This window comes from Gymnogyps californianus, chromosome 5 (assembly GCF_018139145.2).
Source record: "Gymnogyps californianus isolate 813 chromosome 5, ASM1813914v2, whole genome shotgun sequence".
In the NCBI taxonomy this organism is placed as follows: domain Eukaryota; kingdom Metazoa; phylum Chordata; class Aves; order Accipitriformes; family Cathartidae; genus Gymnogyps; species Gymnogyps californianus.
Window position 1 is genome coordinate 38,492,628 of NC_059475.1, and position 15,498 is coordinate 38,508,125.

A 15,498-nucleotide genomic window follows, 5' to 3' on the forward strand; every position below is an offset into this window, starting at 1 on the left:
AATGAGCTCCATCCCAGCCAAAACCAATACAAAGTCTAATTCACCTCTTCCCTGTCAAGGAAATCCAAAGGGTTTACATATCTCCAGATGCAATTTTTTTGTTGTTTTATTTTGAACTCAATTCACCAAAGTATTGACATTTCTTTTAAGGCGGGTAGGAGAATCAGGTAGCAACATACCCTGAAGACAAAACGCAGCATTTTTCTAAACAAAGGTACTGCTTACAGCCACTGTGTCAATACTATTGATTGATCTTCTGATTAAGTAGCATTAATTATTGTTGAGAAACATAATGCACTAATGTGCTACACTAGAGGCATGGAACACAGTGTATCTGTCAACAGATTCACGCTTCTAAATTAGGTAGGTGACTTTGAAAATTCCGTGTTTGCTACAAACTCAATCTGTATATTTACAAAAAGACTATTTAAGCAGCATATTCAAAATCACCAACTTCTGTTACCACATAGGCTGAAATAAAGTTGTAGCTCATGAGTAAGAATGAAGAAGACTGAGTGAGAACTGGTCAAGGTCAGGATGGAGTCAGTCAAGAGCAATGGTTTGAACGCATCAAATGAAAAATGCAGTGTCTGGCCTGAGACTGACTGGCTGTGCAAGAGCAGCTGCCCTCAGGGAGAACATGGTCTGGTAACCTAAGAGCTATACATTTAAGGGCAATCTTTTAGCAACATCCCAGTCACCCAGTACTGGTATGACTATGTTTATGTCTGAATGTTTTCTCTGCTAATTGTGCACATTTCTCCCATCTGTTTTGATCAGCTACTGTCAACAATAAAAACCAATTTGAATGTAGCTTGTATCTGATTAGTCACTCCTTTAGAGAGCACTTTGCAAAAGCCACCTCCTCCTCCACCCTCCAAACTGTACTCAAGCAATGAAAACAACACTTCAGAAAGAAGAAAGCGACCACAGGAAGCTAAAGTTCTTTACCTGGCATTTGTTCAGATGGGAATTAAACTGCCTAGAAATGGATTTTTTTCCAAGGAAAAGGGGAAAGAGGAAGTTACAAGTTTCTCTAGTCTGAAAGTTTCCCCTAGGCTGTCAAGGCTCAGGTGACTCCCACATATTAGCCAGATTCAGCAATCAAAACAATAAGATTTTGTTAGGAGAAAGAATTATGCCATAAAACCCCAAATAATTAACAATTGTTCATTACTGCAACACAGCACTGAAGACATGAAGGCAAATCTCTTCCTCCGCTAAAATTGTCACGGAAACTGTTCACACCAAGGAACAGCTGTGTCCAGAATGACCCACCAGAAACACCACAATAGTAATAAAGGACTAAGTGAACTCCAGGCTTCTAACTCAGGAAGCTTAGGTGTTTCAAAATCAAAATACTTAGACTGACGAAATTCCAACTGATGGTGGCACTTCACACTTCCGTAAGTTGCCTCTCCTTACTAAGCGCATTTGTTTTGTTAAAATCCTCATTACCAGAGAGTTACAGTTCCTAGACTACCATTAGCTCAAGGCTTTCCATCACTACTGTAGCGTAACAGCTGATCATAAAGGTCAACAGGACAAACATGTTCTTCCCCTCCTTCTTCATCCCTCTCACCTCCCTGCCAAGTGACTGTTACACATCCTTTCATGTGTATTGCTGCTGTGCTGACAGCCTCATTTAGGAGCTCTTTTGAATAAAAGAGGAAATTGCTGCTAAAAAGAACCAAACAGATAAAAGGTTTCCAACCTCTCTTAAATAGCCACGTGAAAGCCTTAAACAGCTCGAGTTAAGTAGATCACAGTATTTCTGTGATTGTAATCCTATAAGGTAATTCCCTCTTACAACTTCACGAATTCCTGTATCACATGAATGGAATGTTCTCTAGATAATTTCGATATTTAAATTATCAGCCAGAAAGGATGACTAAGTGATCTGAAAGACAGAACATTCATAGAAAGCAGTACCTTTACTGGATTTATTAATTTAATTGTAACTTCAAAATACTTGAACCTGAACTTAAATCTGAACATCAATTTCTCAATTTATGTTTCAAGGATAATGTACTTCCCAACTTAAATTTAAGCCTTAAAGTCTAGAATTCTCCTAGCTCAGCCTGGGCAGGAGGATTTACATGGACTTCCACCTTCTTTGAAAGTAACCAAAACACTTCTGTACGTCTTTGCACCTGAATCTGGAAAGTTTATGACCTTCAAAAGAAGCATTCGTTACCAAAGTCTGATAACTGTTCTGATAAGTGGTATATATTCTGCACTTAATTTGGCTTTTACCAGTCGTGCAACATTAAGAGTCACAGTACTCTCAAGTCACGGATCCATGTTCCACCTTCGTAAAAATCTGATTCTGCCCAGGAAAGTAACACAGGTTTTAAAATAAGAAGTGATCTCAAATTAAGACTGATTACGCTAGTTTCCCCTGTTTTGACGTGGGGTAGGCAATTTCTTCTGACACAAAAAAATCTTTTAATACCCATTAATGCCAATAGTGGCCAATAACTGCTGTGAATAGAAAAATGCAGGCAAATATTGCATATTATTTTGAAGCAGAGAGACTTTTAGATTAAAAATCCATCTAATTTGGTATTTTGTCCAAAGCATGTAAGACACAAAGAAGAAAAAGAAAAAACAAACAGTGGATTATATGCACTCTTTAAACATCTATAAACCTCTTAAAATATGACCCCATACTTTTCAGTCTTCCTGATTTGCAACACCTGAAATGAAGCCTGTAACATTAATTCTAGTAATTTAGAGTATTTTATACTGTAACAACATGTTCTAATATAACCCTAGTTTGTCACTTCATTGCTTTTGAATCCGTTATTTACATCTGCACACAATTTCTTTTTATATATCTGTAATCTTGTACTTTTAAGGTCAAAACCCCCCAAATTTAACATATCTCTGTTCTCGCATGAGGAAACAGCATATTTTATTCCTGCTACTAGTTAAGTAATACCTATACCCTGGGAGTTAAACAGATGCTTCCAAGTTATTTCTAACAATAACAAAAAATACCTTGTGAATCATAACATTATACTTTTAAAAAGGTCCTACTGATTACAAAAAACGTAGGAGGCAAAATGATAATCTTAACTGTTCAGCTGCAAAACCTTCATCAGCAAACAACAAAACAAGATAAGCTTTATTGACAACTGAGATCAGTTTCTTCCTCTGCTCTCATTAGCCATGTCAGCTCTTTAGATTTGCTAGGTACGTTTTAAGTGCCACAAAAAGAAAAGGAAAAAAAAAAAAAATCAGTCTAGTGGGTAACATCCCACTTTCTGTTTTAGCCCTGGGTTTACCCTATTTTCTGGAAAGAAAGCCAAAAAAGAAAGCCACGTACTCTTTCTGGATTGACTGACTGAATGAAGAACAATGACCGCAACCTAAATAGCCACTTAAGATCTGGACCGCTAGCTACCCAGGGTCTTGAAAGTAACATCGTCACAGCTGCACAAAGCTCAGAAGAGGCTGCAAGGTCCACCTGAGGACCTGAGTAAAAGCTCTGATTTCAAGACTGTTATAACTAGCCTACTGATAGTACTCTACTTACTAGTAGAGTTATGCTCAACTCGTCTGCATGAGCTTTTTTATCACAGCTTTGTGGAAATGTTCTAAATGAGACACTGATGGAATAAAGTTTCCTCACTTTTGCACCACTATCAAGCATGAACCATGCAGAACAATCACAGTATCAGGTGCTCAACAGCTAAATAACTGAGAGCTGAAGTTCACAGCGAATGAAGAGGAGTCTGCTGTGGTTCCTGAAGTGGGATAAGGGAAGTCTGAAAGATACTACTGACCTTAATTCGGCAGGAGTGGAAGGATATGCTACTAAAAACCTGCCCAGGTCAGAAGAGCAATGACTTTCCTAACTGCAAGCTTAAGTCAACACTTGAGAGAACTTTACCTTCCGTACTTTCCCGCCCAAATCCATGACCAGCTTTAAAGCATCATTTCAGCACTAGCCCTTTAGAGGAGGGAAGGAGGGGAGAAGGAAACAGAAGAAAGACTATTGTTTATATAGGTATGCAAACTGAGGGTATGTACTGGTAAGCAAAAACAGCAACCAGCCAAAGTACTCATTTTATATTTTTGTCAAATGTAAATAAAAGCAAAGAGGGAAAGAAATCACTTGATGTTTTATCTTGTTAGTGGTTTGGTAGTAGAGAGAGAAGGGAAAATATTACATAGATCCATCAACTATATATTATTTTAATGAAGAAAAATTTCTAACAGAATGAAGAGATGAGACAAATGTCTTTACAGAATTTGTTTGTAGCCCGATAGCAGCACAGGATCCATCATGATTAGCCAGTATAACTGGTCTTTCACTAGCCTGGATCAGCTTCTAACCTTCAATAATGGGAAAGTTAAGTGATTTTAGAGATTGTAATTTCAGATTTGATTCCACCCCTGCGAATCATAACAGTGGTGTCTAAACCAAGCCTCTTCTCCTCTCAAGATGTTGTACAGCTGCACAGATGTAATGCAATGCATTAAAGCCTACAGTGATTGAAGCTGATGTAGATCCAAACTGTTTTGCATTTTATGAGTGAGTTTAAATACTGTGAAGAGAAAGAAAGACAGAAAATCAATAAATTATACACTTAGAAAATTACTATCATGCCACAGCGGGCATTCTGAAGCAATCCTTTTATAAGTAATTCTGAACAGCAAAATACTCAACACTGGTCTAAGACATCATCAAGACTACTTACAGTGTTCTATTTCTTAATGTTTTATATTAAACAATAATGCTAATCCATGAGAAGGAATCATAAAAATATCAAGTCATTGCAACTAAATTTTATGGGTTATTTTTCAAACGGCTTGAGTAGCCTGGAAGACAGTTTCCTATTTATCTGCTACCTAGACTGATGGTCTACAACTTTGTATTTTAAATCTAACTCTTCCAGGTTAGAAATCTAAACAGTTTAGAAACCTGGGTTAGGAGGAAGTTTTCATATATATCTTCATTTGGAGTCCAGATGAAAGATGCTGGACACCCAGAAACTAGCTTTTTCTTCTAAGCCAAAGAAGAATCGGGACTGACATTCTATTCAAATGTGGACACTGGATATATATAATTAAGCTCAGATGGAATGGCTGTTAAAATCAGGGGGTGGAAAACAGAATTACACAGAATTAGAATGGGCTATTTTATCCAACAGCATTGCCAGCAGACTTTTTTTTTTTTTAAACAGTTATGTACACAGAATTGAAACAGAGAGATGAAAACATGGAGGGAACACTGTTCAGCAATAAAATACATAATAGTATTTCTTTGTTATAGATTTAGTTTTGCTGGACACAAAATTAACTATGTATTAACACATACAGAAGCAATTTTAGTTGTTCTATTCCTTTATTCCTCTAACCAGCCTCCTGAATCTGGAAGTTCTACTCCAGGTGACCTGGAAAGGATTATGTTTTATTACTATGTGGAACAAAGGGATCACCTCCCAGCATCCCAGCTACTGACTAATTTTTTTTTATCCTCCTTCCCATCAATTCCCAGAAAGTCTAGAGATAGAGAATGTAGTTTAACTGGTGTCATTTGCCTCATCTTCACACAGATTTAGGATGGACTTTCCCAACATTTAAATACTATTTTCCAATTCATTTTTTGGAAGCCCTGAACCTGGGAAGGTCAGCCATATTCAAAGGTAGTTTGAACTGTGAGAACATAAGTCAGAGGGAAAGCAATCCTGATTTTTTTGCCACTGTAGTGGCGTATTCCGAGTTCTGTGTTTTCAAATACCAGGTTTACAAGAAGGCAAAACAAACAAACAAAAAAACCAATACAAAAACCACCCAAAACACAAACAAATGAAAAACAACAAAAATTGCAGCTCATATACTATAGATATTACAAATTAAAATGCAGTTATCAAATCAACATTGCATCTGATCAGAAAGAAAAATTAAATGTTAGTAAATAAGACTACCCAAATAAGGTCTTCCGTGCATTCTTATGTGTAGAATATATGGGAACTGCAAAAGATGAAGGAGATGCTAAAACCCTTCAGAAGAGAAATGACCTACGCTATCAAAGTAGAAAGAGAGCCATTGCTGTGAAACCACATGGTGGGGATGTATGTACTGAACTGTTCCTCTCTGTGTCAACAGGAGAAGTACAGAAGACTGAAAATGTCAACACTAATGAATTCCAGCTAGTTACAAAGTACTACACTGTACTAAATTTAGAACGATTTTTGGAATGGAAACAATGCTGGACAATAAGTACAAGATAATTCACACTGCCTAGTCACTTCATTCAGATGTATAGTAACGTCATTGCCTTATGACTTTGAAAGGGACTGTTTATGAAAAATATGGCATATAGGTTTTTTACCCAGAAGATCAATAAGTGATTCTTGAGACAGATCAAGTCCTATCCTTTCTGACTGAAACTGGAAAGGATCAAAATTCAAAAAGATAACAAAAAGATACTCTGGGGAAAAAAAAAAAATCAATTCATTAGGCACCAGATGGTTCTGAGCAATGCATTTCAAATGAGCTAGTAGCTGTGTGGTTTACAAACAAGATGAGGTCAAATGGTTGGAGCACTGTCATTTTAAGAAAAACTGCTATTTAATGCTTCATTTGAGTTTTCTTGTCTCAAGCAACCTAAGAATTTATGCAAAATTCATACTCAAGGACTTAAGAAGCTCACAAATATCAAGAAATGGATTTGGATTCACACAAAAGTGTGTTCCGTTGTTGTGGTTTAACCCCAGTCAGCAGCTAAGCACTATGAAGCTGCTCCCTCACTCCCCGCCCCCTTCCCCCCCAGTGGGACTGGGAGGAGAATCGGGAAAGAAGGTAAAACTCATGGGTTGAGAGATAACAACGGTTTAATAACTAAAGTAAAATATTATACTAACAATAATAATAATGAAATACAATAATAGAGACTTAAGATAAGTGCTACTTAGCAACAACTAAAACACCAGCATGTTATCAACAGTATTCTCACACTAAATCCAAAACACAGCGCTGTGCCAGCTACTAAGAAGAAAATTAACTCTGTCCCAGCCGAAACTAGGACACCCATAGAGGTATTTTCAGTAGTTTATTTTCAGTTACTACGATCGATGCACCACTTGCATTTGCTTTTCAGACTAGGAAAAATGGCTCCACTAAATGAAGTAACAGTGACCTAAAGAAGAAACGTAAGAAATACTGGGTTGCAGGAACAGAAAAGGAGGATTTTAGTTTTTGAAACAGCTGGGCATTCAGGTGGTGCAGGTTTCCCTTTTAAAGATTTCATCTGGCCATCATCCAAGGCTGCTTTTTTGCTTTTTTAAAAGAATAAGAGAAGCAATTCTGTTTTCCATTTCTAATAGTTCTGAAGTCATTACGAACATGGACAATCACCATTCCTTGTCAAGAGTACAGCTAGATTAAAAAAAAAGATGAATTAATGCACAGCAGCATCAAAACAGAACTAGCATTCTGCTCATTTTAAGCAAGTACTGATGAATTCCAAAATGCTATAAAATACATATATAAAACCAAACATATATTTTATCTATACACAAATATATTTATATATGTATAAATATACTAAGTATGTGTAAATCAGACTTGTACCTTTAAAATCTATTAAAAACACTAAACTAATGAAGCTATGCAAGGTGAAACAGTAAAAGATATCTCAGTAAAACAAATCAGGGTTAAACTGACAGTGAATAGCTTTGCCACTATTATCATAAATTACATTCAAGATAAATTCCACCTCTGGGGTAAGCAGCACCTCAAGTAGTCCTGGAGGTGGGCTTACAGGACTGACAATCTGAATATGTAATAACTCAGGTGCGCTAAGACCAATCAATCAGTAAAGAAGAAAAACATTAACTTTTCTTCAGCTTACTTATCAGCAATTTTCTTTAGGGAAGCACAGCAAATATCAGCCACCCACAGCGAGCATTTCAAAGACATTGCAAACTTCTTATCAATGTCATCATTAGTTTATGAGTCCAGGCAGTTGCATTTCATCTGAAATACAGTAACTTTCTTTATAGCTGGAGGATACGATCTCTAGTGTTCACTGTAATGCAACATGGGACCCACACAAGCTTTCTTCTTGTCGTAGGTAGCACTGTGACACTGTGCTTTCTCCTGGAATCAGATTCATGGCATGACTGACACGTGCAGAAACTGACTTCTCTATCAAGTTTATTTTTACAGACTGTTCACTTCCTTCCACAAAAGCACTTTTCCAAGCAGAACTCTAATGCACCAAAACCAACACTGCAGTAACTTGCAAGCCACAATAAACAATACATTCAGTTTAAATGCAATTTCCTAGGAAAATATTTACCAAGGCACAGACACACAGTGAAACAAAATACACACAAGCATATGGCTCAAAGGTGCTGAAATGCACTACAGAGACGACAGCAGTTCAGTAGAACTGCATTATAAACTAATTGTATTTTATTTATAGAGGAGAGAAGTAAATAGAACTGCCACAGTGGATCAGACTAGTGGTCTGTCTAGCTGTATGCATTACCACCTTCTCAAAGGGATGTAATACTGCAACAGGCAAACTGGAATAACTACACAACGAAGCCATCCCCTAAGCCTCAATAATTACTAGTTCGCTTGATGATCAGAAGAACAAGAGAATAATAGATTACTTCCAATCTTTGCTTATTAAAAAAATTATGATTATATTCATATCTCTAGACAACTAATCTTTTAAATGTTTTTACATAGGCAGTATATTAAAGCAAGGATTTTCATGAGCTAAGTGGTTTTTTATTTGCTTTCTACATTTGATTTTTTTGTCTTGATCTGGTTTTAGTGCTAATAAATGTTCCATTAAAAAAAGGGTAAGATATTATCTATAATTTTTCAAGCCAATTACATTCACGCACTTTGGTTTCTTCTAGGGTTCAACATCACCATATAGTTTTGATGTCCCTGCCTTCCTGCCTCCAAAATAAAGTACTAAAATTTAAAGTTTAGTCAAAATAACAGAAATTAGAAATTAATAATTAAAGTCTGTAGAATACATAGCACAAAGATTAACAGCCAAATTGACAGGTCACAAATGTCTTTCGGAAAAACTTATCTTCTCTATTTCAAATGTACTTCTCCTGTTGATGTTTTTAAATACTGGCATTGATGACAGGACAGGACATTATTGTATATTGCTGACTGGCTATAAATTAAAGAAATAGCTAATTAGGATCAATTTCATATTATCACAACCTTAACCCCTCTTCCAAACTGAGAAATTTATTTAAACTCGAAAACTTTAAACTCTAATCTAATACATTTATAAAAATCAATACTAACCTAAATTAGCAATATTTTCAATACTAACTAATATTTATACTTAATGGAAGTCTAACCAACCAGGAACTTTCAGAATCAGTAATTACTACAAAAGCACAGAACTCCATTCTGGCTCTGTAAACACCAAAATCTGATGATTTGACACAAAAAATTTTCCCATTTTTATGACAAACAGTAATATTCTGCATTTTGAAGATAACACCTCACTTAGACCTCCATTATTCAGAAAAGGCAAGAAAATATATTGCTTAAGGCTTTCTATATTATCTCGTCTCAGAGTTATACAGATCAAAAAGGAACCAACCTTTATAATGATAAATGTCCCTTCTCATTTTATGTACGCCTACAGATTTTACAAGAACATAATGTACTTTTTTGCCCAAGATTCCCATTTTAGAAAGTTAATTTAGAGCTCTGATTATATGCAATGTTTCTATGGAACAAGCACTCAACTATTCTTATCCATTCTGATCTAAACACATGGCTTTTATGCTTAAGATAACTAAAATCCATCCAGTTAAATAAAAAATGGTAAAGCAGCATTAATCTTGACATGAATATGCAGGACATAAAAGCAAGCACCTGAAATGGTCTGTGGCAGCAGAAAATTTATTTCTAATATTTCAATCTCTAGACTGACAGTTCCCTTTATTTTCTATAAAGCAAACAACTGAGTACTTGGTATACATTGGCAAGAAATATCTTAATCAAATACAAAAAATGATGTTGTTTCTGTATGGAAACATTGCTAAGATTCATCCGATTGGTAATTTCAAAATGGCAAAACACCACCAAAATAACATGGTAGATACTTCATCTTTTTTTTTTTTTGTCATTCATTTGCATCAGATTTACAAGTTAAAGTCTGTAAGAATAATATGTTCCATTACACATTTTTTTCAATGGCTATCAGGTAAGAACTGAAATCAACAACTACCAGGTATCTGACAGGAGGGAGGGGAGCAATAGTCTTTCTTCCCATCCTAATTCCTAACGGCAAGTTTTTGTTCATCTCCTTTAGTCAGCCATTAATCTTGCACAGTATGGTAAACACCACTATATGCTTACCAGGTCTCAAATGTGGTAAGCTAAGTTGAGTCAACAGCGTGTGAAAAAAGTAGTACTCATTACCATTCTACACTGGCAATATATTCTTGGAGGAGAAAAAGAATGATCCATTAATAACTCCTGCCAGCTGTCCTAGAGAAAAGGTTACAGAAGCAAAGATGTCATTACTTTGGGCTTCTAAGAATATTTTAATTAATTCAGCAGAATGACTGTTAAAACCAAAGCATATAGGTAGGACAAATCTTAAAACAAACAAACAAAAAAATCACAAGATCATCATCTTCCTTCAACCTGAGGTCTTGCTCCTTTCCAAAGATTATGCATTTCTAATATGTATCTGAAGGTGGCAGCAACCGTTTATTCTTATAGGCCCAGAATTAATCTTTGAAGAGCTTCAAATGCTGTATCACAAGGTTCTATCCAGAAATGAGAGTCAAATTTATCCTCAGTGTCAGCCTGTTATGTCAACAATTAAGTTGTTCTAACGAACACAATCTGTAGATGACAAAATTTCTGCACACCACTCATCTCCAACTTTGTTTTTTACATTACTGGTGTAAAAGCAGCACAAAGATACTCCAAATTAGACACATTCCAGTATCAGAACCCCTATGTTAGAAAGATACAAAAGTAGAAAATATTTCCTACCTCAGTCAAAAAAAACCCCTCTACCCTCAAATGCCTGCCTTTCCTTTCCCCTCCAAAATAACATCCAGAATGCATGTAGGCTATGGAGAGGGCTCTTCTAAATTCTAAACAAAAGACAAGCTTGAAATATTTAGTACAAGATACTAGTGGAAGGAATTTGTTACAGTCTTCCTAAATTTGAATTTGTTCTTTGTTCTCAGAATTAGCACCCACACCTTTAATCAGTTCTCATTATTGCTGTAATTACTAATGTCATTAATCAAGTTACAGAAAACAGTCTAGCCTATTTAACTCTACAGACTATATCCTGACATGACACTCAAATGAAAATAAAGCAAAAAATGGTTCTGGAGAAAAAGAATCAGGGGCAGGGCTCTGGCCCATAGGCGGAAGGGTGTGTGTTGGGGAGGAGGTAAAAGGAGGAAGGCAATGAAGAGGGTCTGCAGTTCCACAGGGACACCCATATTTCCTTATGGCTAAGCTCCTAAGCACTTTCTGCAGAAACAGAAGCAGCATGAATTTCACTTTCTTCACTCCTATCCTTTAGGAAGGAATAAGGCTCAATAAGATAAGGAAGCTTGTAAACAACCCCTTCAAGTTCTTTCATCTTCAGTTCCACTTGGGAGGAAGTGTTCTTTGGTGGCATTTTTTTTGTTTTTGAAAACATGCATTAGCTACAAGACACGTATGACATACATGATATGTGTATCTATATCATTACATACATAAGCCTGTGGGTGTATGCATATATATATTCCAATAATTTGTTTAAAAAATACTTGTAGGGTATTAGAAGTTAAACTGACTAACCATCCGAAAAGAATATTACTTTTCACATCCCACAGAAAGTTCAAAAGAATATCACGTAAAACGTAAATGCTACCTTCGTAAAGGGGATGAAGTGACATGCTTCATCCGAAATCTGACTGCACTAAGGCTTAAGAATGATTTGAATATACTGCTTTGGCTAATTAGCAAAATACCCCAACAAAACAACAACAACAAAAAAAACCAAGTTGCAAATTCTGAACTGAATTTAATTAATTTCAAACTATACCCTCAGGTACATGTTCTTTGGTTTGCTTGGCTACTGTTAGACCTTACTTTTTCCAGTCAGGATGAATTTGAGATCGACAACACATTTCACTGTATTTTCCATAAAACACTCTGATGCTGCAGGTTTCAGACTAAATGGGTTTTGATACACAGTTGGCCCATCCCTGGGCTTCAAACAAGGACTAGCAGAACTGCAGGTATCTCCCCAGTGTCTGAGCCTGCCAACTACCAACTTGCAGAACAGCTTCTAAAGTCAATGAATGGTGCTGCTTCTTGTCACTTAATTACTCCATTTACCTCAAAGTAACAGACCAACTAACATAACCCAGTGACTGAACTAACTTCACAGTATCACACATTACCAAGGTGACCTGCCTTTAATTGGGAGATATTTCAAAGCTATGAGAGTTATTTATTTATTTTTAATCAGTGGAGGAAGCATGGCTCCACTAGATAAATACATTTAAGCATAAAGTAATGCAAAAGATTTTGAAGATGATGGTAAGATTAGTGAAATATATTCCCATGTACACTAGAACATTAGGAAAAATGCTAAACAACATAGCAGAAAAAAAATTATTTTTCCACAACTCAAAAATTTAGTTTTAAAAGCTAATTTCACCTATTTTTTCACAATTCAAGAAATACCAGCATGGGTGCTAGAACAATGCTTTTGGAACTGAATAAGAATTTATCTGGATGCATGAACACACCAATAAAACTTGTAATTATAGTACAGATACAGTATTTCTGTAGAAAACCTAGCATTTCATTAAGAACACCAATCTGAATATTGAAAGGAACAGCAGACGTTTAAACAGACTATTGCACCTTACGTATTACCAGACTATTTCCAATAATATGATTGTATTGACTTTTATAATTATTGTTACTAGTTATTTGCTAATGAGGATTTTATTTATTTATTTATTTTTGGTAGACTTCCCATTGCTCAGTGAGGCTGACACACAGAAAGTCACCAGAATTTAGGGTCAACTATTATTTGGTTTACAGTTATTACAGTTTCTGCCAAATTTAAACCTATCCACAGGGAGTCTGTAACCCAGTGTGAGGAAAAAGTTGACAGTGTGAAGAACAGCAGAAGCACTGTATCCATGAGGAGATTTATTAGTCCCTGGCCCTGTACCACATCCATAGTCTATACCGTCTGTGCACACACACAGACCGCATCTGTGCACAGTCAGAATGACAGGCAAGGAATATGGAAACAGTCACCATCTGGTATCGGACGATGGCTGAATAAACCCATTTTAGCTATGAAGTTATCATAGAGAGAATGTAGGTATGCTTCACGGGACATGGTAGGGTCTAGTGTGTGTTAAAAAAGTAGCAGTCAAGCAGAAGTTTATGAACCTCAGTGGCAATCTCCCCCCCCACCCCCCCATGATGACACTTGTTTAGGATAAAGGTTAATATTTGGGTCAGTTGAATCACGAACTCAATTTTGGACAGGTCAAGCTTATGAGAATAAAATAACTTCAGAGGCTGAAGTGTGTGGTGGTTTATTAATACTGACTTATTAGCAGGAAGGATGGAAGTGAGCATCATTAGCAAACAGATGACAAACAAAGGCTTGATATGAGATTTCTTCCATATGAAATGGAAAAATTGTACAGGATATCTTCTTCCATCAGTGCAGAAACTGCTCCTCCCTCCTCCCTACCACACCAAAGAGAAAACAAAGGAAATCCTATTAATGTGGAAGGGGAAAAAACAAGAGAGGAAGTTCACAAGAAATTGTGTGCCTTTTTTCTTAGTTTGAGAAGACACTAAAAGAAAGGATGATTGACGGAACAGTTCTGACTTATGACCACAAAGTTAGTGGTAACCTCAGTGTCAGTAGCTAAAATGTAAGCACCAAACTGGAGATGACTGCCCCCTTCTTCAAGTTTACCTTTGGTGTTTCAGAAGAAAGGGATGCAAGACAAAATAACAGCCAGAAAAAAAGAACATATAAAGGTGGCTACACAAAATATAGTTCTGATAATAGTGTACAGGAACTTATTCTAGATTTATGAGAGAGAATTACCAGAAAGAATTGACTTAAGACTCTCCGTATTTATAACTGATGTCTATTTGGGGGAAGAAACAACAACTAAACAAAATTCCAAGTCAGCTTGCCCTTCTCTTCTACAGTTTGGAGACTCATTGAGAAAAACAATTTTTTATTCCAGCTGTGAAGAACACAGAGGTTTAAGAGTTTTTAAAAGTGTTCTGTTTTAGAGCAGACAAAAAGGAGACTATTTTCAGAAATGTCACTCTAAGGGAACAACTAAACCAGTCTATTTTCCTAAAGAATACTTTGTGAAATACGTGAAAATCCTCCCCCAAAAACAGTTTTTGTTGTTCGGGAAGTGGATGGTAAATGCCAATTTCACGTATCGACCAGACTTTTTTTACCTAACCAGACTTTTTTAGTCTAATGCTGGAAATTCACCTTAAGATATGTGACTTATGAAACGTAACAAAACTCTAAACTTGGTTTCTGTCAAGATCAAAGTAAATTCCAAAAAACCCATGGGAAGTTTAGTAATAACCGCTTTTTCACAGACTTGTGAGGAAATCGCAATGCAGAACAAGTTTTTGGTAGGAAATATTTCAGGCCACCTAGAAATATTTCTGGATGAACAAAAGTAGAGAGACAAATCAAAATCAAGGTTGCTAAAAAAAGGGAGGAGAATGACTTCTCACAATGTGGGTAGGGACTTGCTTCTGGAACTGAAGACTAGGGAAGCAAAGATAGCAGAAGAGTGTGAAGTGGTGCTTGATGGAGAAATGCTGAAGCCTAGAAGTTTACTACTGTGACATTAGCATATTCAGACCCATGATTTCAAGATGTAATTAGGCTGCAAGCTCATCTGAACACAGAATAACTCACGTACAAATCATTTCGTGTCCAACTGCATAAGTACTCCAGCTTCGACTGACTTACCTCCCATAATTTTGGACTGGCAGTTGATAAATTCTGGCTTCTTGTCTGTAAGGTATCGCTGACAAGTGTGATGTAGAACCTGAAAGAATGTGCATTTTTCTGAAGCTGTGCTTGCTACCCATTGGTCAAAAGCATTTTCAAACAGTAAATCAAATTCTGGGGAATCCTAGAAGAAAAAAAAAAAAACACACTACTGTTATTCCAGTTTTATAAATGACTTGGAGAGAGATATAGAGCTATTATTTTTTAAAAGGTATTACGCTGGAAAAAGCAGAAAGGTCATGCAACTCAAGACTGTCCTGGGATTATTTTTGCTTTGCATATTTTTGGATGCAAAAAAAACCAAACCAAAACAAAAAACCAAAAAACCAGGCAGGGAGTTTTTTTCTTGCAGGTATTTTTAATGCAGAATGTTCAGCTATGACAAGAAAACCTGAAAACAAAAATACTTTAGACCAAAAAATTTAAAGTTG

At 36.2% G+C, this 15,498-nt stretch overlaps 1 protein-coding gene across 2 annotated transcripts in view; it reads right to left on the bottom strand.

Moving 5' to 3' along the window:
• STXBP6 (syntaxin binding protein 6) overlaps window positions 1–15,498 on the bottom strand; it is a 127,436-nt gene that overhangs the window by 17,834 nt on the left and 94,104 nt on the right. For both annotated transcript variants that reach the window (XM_050898192.1, XM_050898194.1), the window contains exon 4: window positions 15,026–15,191. In XM_050898192.1, the coding sequence (XP_050754149.1) occupies window positions 15,026–15,191 (166 nt within the window). The remainder of the gene's footprint in view (window positions 1–15,025; window positions 15,192–15,498) is intronic.